The sequence below is a fragment of the Lutjanus erythropterus genome, chromosome 5 (assembly GCF_056507025.1).
Source record: "Lutjanus erythropterus isolate fLutEry1 chromosome 5, fLutEry1.hap2, whole genome shotgun sequence".
NCBI classification, from domain to species: domain Eukaryota; kingdom Metazoa; phylum Chordata; class Actinopteri; order Lutjaniformes; family Lutjanidae; genus Lutjanus; species Lutjanus erythropterus.
In genome coordinates, this window is record NC_139321.1 from 9273663 (window position 1) to 9288662 (window position 15000).

The window sequence follows — 15000 nt, forward strand, 5'->3', positions numbered from 1 at the left end:
TGGTATCGAATATATGACGCACCGTCTGCAAGGGAGAGAGATACAAAGCCCTACCTTGAAGGTGGTATCGAGGCTTTTAGTGAAAAAAGTGTTTTTTTTTTCTGCTTCAGCTGAATGGATGAATACAAGAGGGTCACCAAATGTCTTGTTTTCCTCTTCACCTATCAAAGAAACTAATTGAGTTTAATAAGTGAGTCGAGGGCAATGGCATCCTGAGTGGAGGGAAATCATGTCAAAAGAAAGAATAAGATGTATCGTCAGGAGAGTTCTTGTTAAAAAAGAGGAAGATGGGATTAGGAGGAGGATTGAAAAAAATACTGTAGGTATCAGACAGGTATTCCGATTGTATCTCTACAGCTTTATACTGATACGGACATTAATAAATAACTCAAAAATGTGTGTGCATGTGTGTGTTTGTGTTCACCGTAGGCACGTGTTGAGACAGCAGAGGACTGCAGTGTCTTATCTTCGTTAACGGTATTCCTCTGTCTCTCTGGAGGCGCGAGGGGAGCAGAGGGCAACTGCAGTCTGATGTGGGGCATCTGTTCCCACATTTGTTAAGCTTCTCCTGGTGTGTGTGCGCGCATGATTTTTTTTTTAAGAGAGAGCGGGGGAAAAAAGAGAGACAGACGGAGAGCGCCGGAAGAGCGCGAAAGCGTATGCATGCGTGTGCGTTGTGATCGCTGTGATAGGTGCGGTCGGTGGAGTGGAACGGCAAGGTGTTATTGCAATAGAGGGCAAGTGCCGACTTGTCATTGGTCTGTGTTAATGCTGACCCGGGGCGGTGGCTGCGCTCACCTCATTGACCGCAAGATGGCCGCCAGTCGAGTCTGCAGGTGGTGCTGAAGACACATCTCTTTCCTCTTATTCTGTGCCTCTCTTGTCTGCGCACACTTTGTATCTCTATCTCCCTCCACCATCTATTATATGTTCCAGTCGGAATACCAAGCAGCCCCTCATCCTTTCTGCTGCTCGCCCCGGCCTCTCGTATCCACACAGACCTGTCCTCCTGTGCACACTGCATATATACTATATGTACGCCTCGTTTTCCATACTGTAATCTCAGTGGGGACATTACATGCATAATCTACTCTATAATAAGGCTCTAGTTGGCCCCTGATGCCTGGTTAAGATAGGAAGGGAGATGTGTTAATTAGACTCATTTACAGCACCAGCTAGTAAAGAGCAAGACCCCTTCACAGACGACCTGCTTCTCCTTGAGAAGAGCCACAGAGTTACTGATCAAAGTTTCACGTGGCAAACCACCGGGGATCTGCAGGTGAGCAGAGGTAGTACCAGTGGACTTCTTTAAGTGAAGAGCGGCCGTGGTATGTAGACGTAATGGGAATAGGAATTATTGACGGGAGCAGCGTGGTATGGAAATAGTGTCTCTGGTGTGCCATCATCGAGACGGAAAGCTTATAGTACCCTGATTTATGACTGCTGTGGAGAATTGAGTGCTTCATAAAGATTTGCCGCTGGCTGAGATGGAGTAATCAGTGAAGTGATCTGACTTTGGTGGATTACGGTTCCAACGAGTTGTAAAGTCAGTAACAATGCCTTGACTTTGTCTTTTGGACAACGCATGTGGAAGGAGTTAGAGTCTAACTCTGGCCCTCTGTCAAGGTCATATGGATTAGAAATGATTGGGTTTCCAATACTCTACTGGGGAGTTCTGCATGATGAATCATCACTTCATTCCAAATCGACACCAATTAAGAAGGGTTTGTTTATTCCGCTGTGGGACAAGCTGTGGATGTTCGCTCGGAAGAAGCGTTTTCACCCCCTTTCTCTTTTCACAAGCAACACTGTGGCATTTGCGAGGATTAGTAAAATGTTTGTGTGTGTTTGTATGTGCGCATGCTTCCCTGTGCACCATGGGGTTCGTATTTGTTTCAGGCCTGCGGATTCACATTTTATTTGCACGCTCGCGCGTGTGTGCGCGCAGACGCGTTGGCATGTCCGCAGTCATGTCACTCAGTGTTTACTGTGTAGCCCTGCTCTGTTTGTGCCAGCAGCTTCATGTCTGTAAGGCATGCTATATGAAAAGTGAGGTTGTGGAGCCCAGTGCCGGAGCCAGTGAATTCATTTGCATTCATTCCACTGCCTGTCTCTCCTCAGAGCCCATTCTAATTACCAGCAGCTCAGGTCTGCTACAACACTGCGCATACTCTCTCCCTCTCCCGCTCAGTGAAAAAATGGGCTGCTGGTGGTGCATTCTTGTAGCTTTGATACTACTCTCTCTTTAGCCTGCCAGGAATCTCTTCATGTTGGTTTGTTTGCTGTCAAGCCCAGGCACTTTCTCCTGTTTTAGTGTCGGAGGCAGAGAAAATATAGTGTATGCATGTGTGTGCAAGCGAAGCTCCTCCATACACTATGTGTGCTCGTTGTGATTGTTTTGGGATGGAGGGAGATGCAGTGTGTGTTCATATAGAGGAGAGAGATGGTGAGGGGAGGAAGGAGGGAGAGAATCATGAGGCTTGTAAAAGATGAATGTGCGCACTAATCACCGTAATGGCCATTGTGGCGTTTCACCTCCTGAGTCTCAAACACCTTGTCACGCCCTCTTCCTGGTGATGCAAATTTCTAGTGAGGCTAATAACTCACATGACATCACACCACTACACTGATAGAAGTAAAGGTTTTAAAAGGGTTCTTGCTAAAGGGCTAAAGTACTACCCAGAATCATTTGCTTCTGAAGAACCCTTTATTGAAGCAAGAGTTCTTTGTAAGACTAAGGGTTCCAATAAGGACCTTTTTCATCTAAAGGAAGAAAGAGTTCTTCAAGGATAGTTGAGAGCACAGGTCCTCAAATCCTCAACCTCAAATATTCAAATTTTCAAGGTGGTTAAAAGATGTTGGGGAGGATATGAAAAAGACACATATTCACATCTTTAGTTAGCTAATGTTAGCAAGATGCCAGCTAATTAGCTAGTTATCTAGTGTGTTGCTAAAATTAACTAACGTTAAAATGTGACCCTATGTAGCTTTTACAGGAAAAGGAGAAAGTTGTCTAATGTACCAAGTTTGCTCTGTTGTTACTAGAGCACAGAGCAAAACGGGGCGGGACTTAGACAGAGTCATTTGTAACATAGAAAATGATGGATGACCACAATATACATTAAATGGGATTCAGTATTTTTTGCCTCATCTGTATAATAACACATGGTTCTTCCTGGAACCTTAAGAAGACAAATGGGTTCTAGATGAAACCCTTGGGGTATGACAGGGTTATTATTTGAACCCCTTCTTGTTAGCAACCTTAGAATGTGGAAAGGTGCTCCAGAAATGATGGAACCATTTCACCATAGAGGGGGTCTCTGCAGAACCTTTCATGGCAGGTTCTGCATGAAACCTTTCACACCCTTGATTTTGGGTTTAAGATACGATCCAGGGTTCAAGGGTTCTCCTGTGGGGACAAGCCAAAGAACTTTTTATGCTTCTAATTAGCTAGATGTCCTAAAAAATTCAGGACAGGCCCAAATTACAAGCTTTAATTTCTGAATCCTGTCGTTTCTGTCCTGAAAATTAACTGTTATAGTAAAAACTAATTAACAGTATATGAATTTGTGAAAATGTTCTGATCAAATCAGTTATTATCAGTTATATAAATCCTGCTTTTAGTTATTAAAAAATAATCTTGGCAGCTGAAATGAGGTTTAAAATGCCTGTAACATACCTGTCACCTGTGCCAGGACATTAGGCTTCATGTCATCCTCAGAATCTGTAACTTATCCTCATAACATTAATAACAAATGATGTCACACACCACTCCTTCTGACATGACTTGCCCCCAACTCTCTGTCCTGAGTTTCACCCATTCTCATCTGGCCACCTTAAATTACTACCTTTATTTCTAAGAGTGCACTGAGCATGCTCCCATGCTTTGTCAGACACTCATGTGCATACTTATGCATGCATGTATGCACACACATGGACGCATGACATGCACCATTGCACACACACGCACACACAAACACCTGCACGGCTCCATGGCAGGTGGCAATGACCGGGCACCCTGCAGCAGTGACAAGGTCAGGAAGGATCAGGACACTGCTGTGCTCTCAGGAAAGACGAGCTGAGCTCAGCTAGCTGCTGCTCCACTACAGGCACCGTTCAGGCAACCCTGCACCGGCCCTCCACCGCAGCAAAGCAGCCAAAATTCATTAACATCAAAAAAGTTTTGTGGTCGGGTAGTTCACGTCTGCGAAACATCGGCTGATTAATTACAACTTTTAAACAGATCATTTAAATAGCGCAAAGACCGAAGGAGGGTGCTCTTCTGAAAATGTAATTTGAGCGTGGGCCCCTGCAGTGAAGTGTTTGAGTGATGGTAAGCCTCGCGCTGTAGAGCTGAGGAGCTAGACTCTGGAGGTTTCACGCCCTCTCCAGGGAGATGCAACTTTCAGAATCACCTGCAGCCTAAACATGATTGTGGAGCTGCTCCGGAGTTGTTTTTGAAGATCGGGTACAAACAAGCAATTACACAAATATGCACATAAATATACACCTTCACGCAGACGCACGCACGCAGGCACCAACACACACATGCAGGTGCGCGCACGCCGAGCGAGTCCTGCGGTATGAAAAAGCCAGATGATGCATGGCTGCTAATTATCAGGCTCTGTATGAAAATTGACTGGGTTCCGTGTGAGAGGGAAAAGCTCTCAGAGCACTCGGTTTCTTCATTTGTATTTTCTTGCTTTAATTGGACAACATGATTGTGTCACTTTGTTAAATGGAGATCCTACCGTTTATCCCTGCGTCTGCACAGATGAATCAATGGCTGTTTTTATTCTAATTGCTGTCTCAGAGCCCACTGTCATCAACGTAATTATCAGTGTTTCTGTCGCCATAGCTGCTGTTTTCATCATCATTGTTACCACTGTTATTACCGATGTTATCGTCATTATCTTTGTTATTTTCATCACCACCACCGCCGCTATTATCGGTAAGATTATCTCCGTCAACGTCATCTTTGCCATCATCATTAGCAATATTAGTCCCTGTTATCATACATTCACTTTTGTTATTATCGATATTACCATCCTTCATCACCGGCTTCATCAGCAGCCAGCCAATGAAGGGAGTCATATTGGAAGTTATAATGTCTGATGAGATAATGTGTTATCTCTGTTCAGGACCTGTGTTAAGACAAAGACAAATTATTACAGAGAGTCAGATGGTCAGCTAGGCCAGGATCCCATCTCATTACCACCAGAAAAGAAGAACAAAAACCAGTGAGTTCTAATTTCAGTTGTCTGACCTTTTTATGGGGTTAATTATTTATTTCATTGAAGCACAGCAGTGGAATAAACTTTGCGGCAATTTAATGCAAGTCAATTAAGAAGCGAGATAGATGAAAAGCTATCCTGGGGGAAATTATTAAGCTTTTATTTTTAGAGTGGGGTGGATGATGTGGTTTTTTAGCTGGGCTTGGTCCAACAATAGTGTTAAATGTTCTCTAAAACGATCACATTCCTCTGTCAGACAGGCAGGGTTGATATTGTTGAGGTCAGGCTCTATGGATTTTATATGGCTTTCCTGTAATAAGTGAAATTAACTCTGCACTACAGCGCGGGGCACAATAATGTAGAGAGGGAGAGGAGGAGGAGGAAGGGGGCGTGAGCAAACACAGAGAGGCAAGAAGAGGAGAAAACCTGGTTAAATATTAGGCTTTAATATTATTGTGGCGCATGTTTTTATGGTCTGCTACACACCAAACTTGGTGGTCTCTTCTTATTAAAGAAGCTATACGTTCTGTGTTTGTAGCTTCCACACTTCAGAGACTGTGCAAAAAATATGTGGGTGGGAAAGGGGCCCAAATCAAGGCCCTCTGCAGCATTATTAATATTTATTAATAGTCTCATTGGACCCTCTCCTTTGACGCAGAAAAAAACCCTGCAAAACTTTAACCTAAATATGTCAAAATAACATGCAATATATGGCAGATATAACAAAATTGTAAACATACAGCCTCTCCTCCATTTTGCATGAAGAGCTACTTGCAAACAGTTATTACAGCCACTGAATGTGCAAACAGGCTGCTGATTTTGATGAGAAGAATAATGCCTCCTGACAGTGACAGGCATGTTGCATGGTCACAGACCACCATTATCACCAGCAGTGCTCACAAAAGTTGTCATTTTTTATGTAACTATTTGAGTGAAAATGTATTGTATTAAAAAGAGGTTAAAATTAAATATCTTTTTTAAATATTTAAAGGGACAGTACAGACTATTTAAAGTGGGATGGATTTACTTATAGATGCTGGTTAGCACTTTGGAGAAGCAGAGATGGGTGCCAGCATGAAAGCTAAGCAATGTACTGCTGTGGACAGGATCGACAACAAAAGATATCTTTGTCATTTAAAAAAAATCTTAAAAAAAAAACTGCTTCACCTTGCTGCCAGGCAGCCTTTCCCAGTGGGAAACTTCCATTATAATATAAACCATATAGTACTCTCTGCAAGCCAACCAAACTCCATGAGAAAAATCAGTAATTTTACCTCACAGAATACCGGCGTTGTTGGTTTACCACTGCCTTGATCTGTTAGTTTGTGTGACTTTCTTTGGTCCTTTAAAAGTTTTTAGCTCAAGACTGGTCAACTGAGTCCTTTCCTATTGTGCTGTGATTGGCTACAGCTACTGCCTTCTTATTGGCTAGTACTTGTTGCCCTCATGATGTGACAGACAGAAAGACATTTCTAATGTGAAGGGTCTATTTTAACCATAACCCATGATCTTTTCCTAAACCTACCCAAGCAGTTTTTGTGGTTGAACCTACCCAAATTGAAAACAAGTTAACTAAGTCTACTTGCTACATCTCCCACCTGACAGTACACTCACGCTCTCGGCACAGTAGCTGTCACTAAACACAGCACAGACTTGAGAGAAAAAAAAGGATAGACTGGATTCACTGAACCAACTGAGGCACCAGTAGACCAGCAATGCCCGTGTTTTGTGAGGCAAACTTACTGATTTTGCCTAGAGGGTTTGGTTGGTTGTAGAAAGTGATATTTGGCTTCTATTAGAGTTTCCCCTTGGAAAACGGTGTCTAAGAGCAAAGCAAAGGGGTTAAAATATTTTCAGTGTAACCCGCTCTTAAATTGATAATGTTTTTTTGGGTGGATCTAAACTACCTTTTATTGCTGACCCTCCCCACAGCAGTTCATTACTTAGCTGCCCCTCCAAACTGGGGGCGTATTGAGTAGCAAGTATCGATGAGTACCTCAAACTATCCCTTTTACACTCTCCCTCACTCTCCGAAAAAAGCCAGACTACCCTCTCTCAGAGTACATAACCTTGCCTCTTCTGTTACCCCCTTCCCCACCAATCATTTCCACACAGTCCCTTATTGTCATGGATGACTAAAATTTTCCAACTGCCTTTTTCCTGAACATTTCCCTCTGCAGCTCTTTAAATTTTCTCCGCCCAATTACTAAAACACCATGTACAGGTAGTGCTGAACATCTGGCAGGCACATCCAAACTCAAAGTAGAACATTTTAATGACCAGCATGAAGAGCATTCATGTACAAGATTATTTTGCACATGTCATCCATTTTTCATTCAAACAGTTTTTACACCTGCTTGTTAATATCCCTTCCAAAGAGAACTGCACCATCATGACAGCTCACTCATCACACACACGACCATTACTCCGCACGTGTCCGTGTCTCTGTGTGGACGTGTATTAACTCATGTTGTGGGGACATAAATCTGTTTACACACTCACGTTGCGAGGACTTGTCTTCCTTATGGGGACCCTGTGATGTAAATCATTGAATTTTAGGTGGAAGACTTGGGTTAGGGTTAGGAGGAAATTAACGCAAGTCAATGTGATGTCCCCTGAAGTGATGTGTTTGTGTGTTTGTTTACGCTTGACTCATTCTTTTACTGTCTCCTCTCATTTCATTAGCATGACTTGGCTTTAAATGCCTAAATTGTCATAAATACTTAATGTCTGTGCTATTTTAGGTGCATCTCACCCACAGTAATACATTTTTAATACCTGGCCCAAATACCTGTTACCTGTTACATTTCCTAGTAAATCCTCCCCAGATCTCCCTTCCGCTGGCTTTAAAACGTTTTTCCCTCATATCTTGCTTACGTAACCAAAAGCCGATGATTCCAGGAAAATATCTCATAAGCGACTTTCCAAATGTGTCTTTTCTGGAGGGCTAAGTCCCAGAGGAACCCCAGGGCAGTGGATGTTCGACACTGTCACGACTGTCATCCAAAGCTGTAACGGCCCCTCCCCTGGCCTCTATCTACTCCCCGCAGAGTTGATTTGATGTTTTTGAACTCCTGGCTAGCCCGCCAAATATTGCACGGCCCCTGCCCTACATTGCCAGGCCTATTTAGGTTACATCTTCTATTTAACACAACATCACAGCTTGTGTGTTTGATGTGACTTTTGTGTGAAAGAGCGCAAGAGGTAGAACGACTTAGCGAGTGTTTCTCTGCCATTTGAGCATCTTGTGTGAGAGGAGAGGAATTGAGTCAGTTTGTGGATCTTTGGGAGCGGAGACCCAAAGCTGCCTTAGCTAAGCCTTCTAAAGCACCATCTGGCAGCCCGGGCGACTGTGTCACCCTACTCACCAAGATTACATTCTCCCCTGGCCCTCTATCCCTGTCCTTTCTCCTCCCCTCCTGTCTACTTTTCACTTTTCCCTCGCCAGCAAACACTAACCGAGCAGGTGAAGTTGTGGCGACAGCATTCCCAGAGCTGCTATAACTCGGATTTTCAAAAAAAGTCTAAATTAATAATGAACTGAAAGTCACAGGAGACTTTAGAGGCAGAAATAATTCATATTTATTTGATTCCAAAACAATTGCGAGCCATTTGAAGTGAAAAGCATTCATCATTTTTCTCAACTCAGCGTCCAGTTGTTGAGGATGTTTGGAATGGACAGAGATGAGTCTGACTCGAGTCTTGATGGTTCAAACTTAAAGCTGAAGTTCGGGACTTTTACATATCAATGAATGTCAGTTGCATTCAAGCTCTTGCCAAAAGAGTTCACACAATGCTGATTAAGCCTTTCCATGCCAGGTAAATCTCTATTTAATTTATTTCGCAGTAGGGGAGAGTGGAGGAAGGGGGAGCAACTGTCACAACAGAGTACAGCAACTACTGCTGCAAGCCTGGCTGAGTCTATGGCAGAAAGAGTCCAAGAAAAGTTTCTGATGCATACCTGCATGTATATAGAATATACACCCGAAAAATGTAGCGTGCAAGTTTGTTTGTTTTTTGTATTTTTCACTCAAACTCTATCGCACAGATTCATCATGAAGAGTATTCTGCCCATGGAAACAGTTGTATAACGTCTTCTGTCGCTCTAGACGAGCTTCAGAAATTCAGAGGAAATCATGATGTATCTGGGTTATTTTGGCGTGGGCCCCACATTACACACTGGGGTAGATCAGAGTAGTTACCAGGGAACGTCTAACAAAAGAGTCCTATTGAATGGCATTATGGGAAGTGTGGGATCCATCATCTTTTGAGCTTCACCTATATGGACTAGAAGTCAAGAGATCCTGGCGTTTGTTGCTCCAACTTTACGGGAATACAGTACTAAATGGATGGAGTGCCCCTTTATTTTTCGAACGGAAAGTGAAAACCTTGAAGCAGTCATTGTCATTCCAGCACATTCTTTGTTCTCGTTCACTCGAACTGCGATGCAGTGAACCGTTTCATAGCAGTCAATTGATACAGAAACATACATCGATGTGTAAAATGTAAATGAATTCATTTGTTTGAGTTTCTATGTCATTTTTATAATATCTACATAAAACCAAGCAAAAAATTCTCACACACAAACCTCTGCATGGTGACATCCCACCTACACAAATAAGCACATGACATCATCTCATGACCAGGGGCGGAAAGAAACTAAAAGTTTTTAAATAACAGCAAATGATTTATCCCGCTCAACATCAACCACTAAGAACTCAGGATCCTGTTCATTGAAAATGGGATTTAGTACATGCTACGTACAGCTCTACTTGACTCTGCTGGTCAGAGAATATTTGGCAACAGTGTTACATAAAAAAGTTAAGACATTGTGCAGGAGAGGCTGGAAGCCAAATATACTACTAAGATACCTCCACTGCATACATAACAATGGACAAACTTCAATGTGTCAAGACTAAGTAGTAATATAAAAATCATATACAGAAGTAAATGTATACACTTTGACAAGCTATAACATTGAAATGTTGCTTACATGTTAATCCATCAGTAATAATAAGCCAATTCCAATGTATATCCTGATAAAAACACTCTGAAATGGGTAATTCTGTAGGGATACTTGACTTTATTGTTGCTGATGATACTTTTTACTAAAATTTGCAATGCAGGGCCTTTGCTTATAATTAAGTATTTTTGCACTTTGGTACTGCAGCTACTTTTTACATAAAGGTGTCCTCCATCACTGCTAACAACATTTAGAGCAAGCATTAGCATTTGTATTAGACAGAGTTGCCATTACTGTTGATGTGTTTTGATTCAGTGACACACCTGTGGCTGACAGCTTCACGCTGTGATGTGTAACTGAATTTGTCAGCGTTGTGGAAATCAAAACTCTGCTTTGGCAGAAATGTTCACAGCGGCTTTACAATGTTTGAATGCCTCGCATTAAATCATTACAGTGCAACTCAGTCCAAGTCAAGCCTGAAGTCAACAAAGTCATATCCAAGTCAAGTCTAAAGTTGATTTAATGCCTCAAGCGCGACCTGAGAGCAAGTTGCCAACTCGAGTGCCGAGCTCTGGGATTGCAGCGCATGTGTTTTTTAAGAAGATAAAAAATATATGTTTTTTTTTTTTTTTTTGTAACAAATGCTAAAAACATCTACCTCCAGAAAAAAGCTGGAGGCAAGGGATTTCTGGCTGGACTCAAAGGACTCCCAGTTACTGATGAATCAGATAGACTGCTAAAAACTGAAGCACCACTTTAAAGCTCCTGGTGTATTACAATGACACGATGCAGTGCTGCTCTAAAAATGTTCTGTCAGTTTTCCCTAAGCATGTAATTTTTAATACTCAGAGGTGGTTCAGACAAAAATAACTTCCATTTTCCACATCCATTAGATTAGACTAAACAGCACCTCCAGGTGATGACACAAATACATTTCCTGTCATTTTACCAGGTCTCATATAGAGTCTGATTAGCTCCTGAAATCGCCAAGTGATTTAGTGTGGTGATAACAAGCAGGTTGTTATTCTATATAGGACAAAGCAATATTCCATAGTGTCTCAGGAGGAAATCAGTTATTAAGGTTTGTCCAGACCGGCGTGTATTGCATCATGAGTGTCTTAATATGACACATCCACTGGTTATACGAACACACACGCACATTGTCAGCTGTTGTTATTCAGCGGAAACATGTTAAACATGCTAAATATATCAAATTTTATGTGTGAGTGTGAAATGTGCATCATCGCAGATGGCCCCGGGCAATAAACAACAATGGAGCGAGGACACCGCTCAGCGAGAACCCCCTGCATGTCTCTGTGAAAGCACGAAATAAATATGTGAGTAATAGCTTGTCATGAGTAAAGAAGAGATAATTTGATTGTGTCAGTATTGCGGAGAATGGAGACCAAATATTTTAATCACGAGCTTTGGAAATGTGACAAAGACAGTTCAGCCACGTTAGAAGATCAATAAGCGGCATTGTGCATTGGAAGATGAAAAACTTGTCATGTGTTCAAAGAGCATTTTGACAGAATTTACATGGTAATTTTGGAAATACTGGTGTCAAATATGAAGATATATATACACACACACAAGCTTAGAGAACATCATAACTGCTACTGTAACAATGTGCAAGATGCCATTTCAGCTGGACAGATGGCATCATGGAAATATTACTGTGGAAATTTTTATAGACCATTTACAGAACAGTTCCTGTCCTGTCATAGCACTCCTACAACACTGCCACAATATATATCTTGTAAATGTGAATTTCTAACATGTGAGAGTCATAAAACCTGATGTGCTATGTGCCGTGTCAGTGAACACTGGTGGATATGACATTGCGGATTGGCTTACATGTCCGTGCAAAAGGCAACAATAATTCAGCGTGCAGAGATCAAAGCAATATGAGTTTTAACATTGCTTAAAATGTCAGTGCGTGCGCACAGATATAGTATTATGGAAATGTTGACAATAACTGTTTCCCTGCGAAATTTGGAAAAGATGTTGCCTCAATTTTAAACATAATGGCGGCTGAAGTGCATATTCCAGTAACATGCAGGGGTTTTATGCCACCAATAGAAACTGTAGAGCAGCGGCTCTCAAACAGGAGTGCGGGATCCTCCGCCAGGGGTGAAAAGTTTTCAGATGAATTCATTCAAATTATCATATTATAAAAATAACAAGTGATTAACTAATATCTTTATTTTGAATCGAAAATGGTTCATAGTTTAATCTACTCTTAAAGGAGCAATATATAAGAAGAACAGCCAGATAGTGAGTTGGAGCCACAGACGGCTCAGGCAGGCTACAGGAACACTGCAGGAGCACAAGACACGTGCAACATTATACTTTGATAATAACAAGCGGTGACAAGTCCTACACTGTAATGATCAGCTGTTTATAAGTTACAGTTGTCTGTCAATATAAAGCAAAGTCCGTCAGCCTGAAAACAAAAGCCCACTGCTCTGAAAATACGCACTCTGGAGTCTGAGTTCAGTGACTGCCTGCCAGACTCATTTAACATTTTGCTTAATTTAACCTTTGTCAACATCTACTCCTTCTACAAAGACTACAAATTATTACTTACAACTCATAAACAGGTGTTTACTAATTCTGTCGACATTCTGCGCAATTTGAACTCTAATTAAGATGAAACAGCGAATAACTCGAATTACAGGCCGACAGAAAGTATCCACGGACATCGCAGCTGTCGTGTTACTGTCACAGAAGCGAGTATTTGAACTTAGAAGGTTTCCTTGATCTCTGATGACATTTTATGGTTATTTTATGATTTAGTACTGAAAATATATTACAGATTTCTCCTTTAATAAGTATATACAAATCTTCCTCCTGCCAGTCAAGCGTACATCAATCACACAACGAGTATTAATGGTGGAAACCGGCTTTCATCATTTTCAAGTTCCAAGCCAGGCCTGTTATGGTTCTTTTTATGTCTTTTATTAGGCCTATTTTATATTTTCTATCACTCATATTGTATCTTTTATATGAATATTTTTTAAATAATCAGACTCCACATTTTATTTTAGGAATAATCTCTGGGTGTGTGTGTGTGTGTCAGGAGTATTGTGTGGTAGCATGGTGCAAATATTTTTAATACATGTCTGTTATCTTTCTAATACATTCATCTTGTGTTGTTTCACATGCATAAGTAGAAGTGTAAAAATAGGCTACGTCAGTGGACTCAGAGGGACGTACATGAGGGGGTCCTGCTGATATATTCTCCAGCTTTTCTATATGGGATGCTTTGCTAGGAAAAAATTGAAAACCTCTGCTGTGGAAAACCAAGATAAGATTATTTAATTATTTACTTTTCTCAGTTTTCATCTGAAAAATCATAAAATCATTTCTCTGCTGCTGTCTGTGTAATACTTACACTTGAATAGGGAGGACTGTGGCAGTCTCCCAGGTGGGCTACATTTCCTGATACTAAATTATTGCTGACATTTTGGCAGCAAATAGAGTTGAGGGCCAATACTGTCTGTCTACCAGCTTCTGGACTCCTTTGTCCCTTACAACGGGTTAGTGGCTAATGTTACATTCATTGTCAATACAGCTGGACAGAGTTGGTCTTTTGGGACATGGGATTTGCCGTGTTCATGGAGCCATGCTGCAACCATATGGCACGAGTTGCCCCCCTAAACACTCATAACTAATGTCCCAGGATGCTTGATGTACACTCATGAATACACGCCGACACAATACGCGCAGGTGGGTGCACACATGGAGATACACGCCAAACGGCTTCATCTGCAGTCAGATACACACACGCTCACACATTAAACAAACATATGCACGCACATTTCTTTTGGCAAAACTGTAATTAGTTCACGCTCGCTCTCAGAAGATGGACTGAAAATAGAGAGAAAGCAGCGGGGAGGAAGAGGCGGCGCGAGGGAGAGTTACAGGGAAAGAGAATGATAAATGATGGATTGAGAGAGCGCTAGCTAGACCCCGAGGTTACCAGTGTGAGGGAGTTACAGCTGGCTAGCTCATTCCGTCGAGCTACAGATCTCATAATAAACATCACATGGGTAGTTTGGGCTGGCGGGTGCAGATTAAGCCAGAGCTGTTAGCTCTTTAAAGACTGCTCAGTGTTGCAGCCAGCCAAGAACCTATTTATAGGGTGGCTGGAAGTGTATCAAAGCAGGTAGGAAGGGAAGACACTGGACAGGCTCAGTTTTCAAGCTGATTTATGTCCCTCAATCAGTGTAATAACAATAAACTGTCAACTAACACGCCACTTTTATTTGTAATTTATGGTACTGCGCTCCTAATAAACCTATGTTTATTTCTCCCCCGTCTCTCCCTCCCTCCTTACTCCTCCCCCGCTTCTCTCTGTCTCTCCGCGCAGAGCTGCCCAGCAGTCCAGGTGGTCAGTTCACATTTCGCCCGCTGCCCCCGCCTCCCCCTCCGCCGCACGCGTGCACCTGTGCCCGCCCGGCGCCCTACACTCAAGTCAGCCTGCAGAGGAAGACCATGCCGACGCGGTGCCAGGCCAGCCAGGGCGGCCAGGGGGCAGACACAAGCTCGAGCACAGACCAGGCACAGCTTCACAACAGCTGGGTGCTCAACAGCAACATTCCCCTAGAGACCAGGTAAGAGAATGCAACAAAGTAAAAAGTCTCTCTGAATTCGCCCTGAGAGGTTATTTTCACAATGGTGTTTTTTTTTTTTAACAAAAAGAGTTAAGATGATTTAAAGAATTTGCAACAAATGAGGGTCTCCGTTCCAAAACGCTTTCAGTCCAAAACGATAGCAACTGTATGTCATTTTTTTGCG

The 15000-nt window shown here is 42.2% G+C and overlaps 1 protein-coding gene across 1 annotated transcript in view; it reads left to right on the forward strand.

Moving 5' to 3' along the window:
- tenm1 (teneurin transmembrane protein 1) overlaps positions 1-15000 on the forward strand; it is a 259840-nt gene that overhangs the window by 67564 nt on the left and 177276 nt on the right. The window contains exon 4 of the mRNA XM_084718704.1: positions 14573-14816. Coding sequence (XP_084574830.1) covers positions 14573-14816 — 244 coding nt within the window. The remainder of the gene's footprint in view (positions 1-14572; positions 14817-15000) is intronic.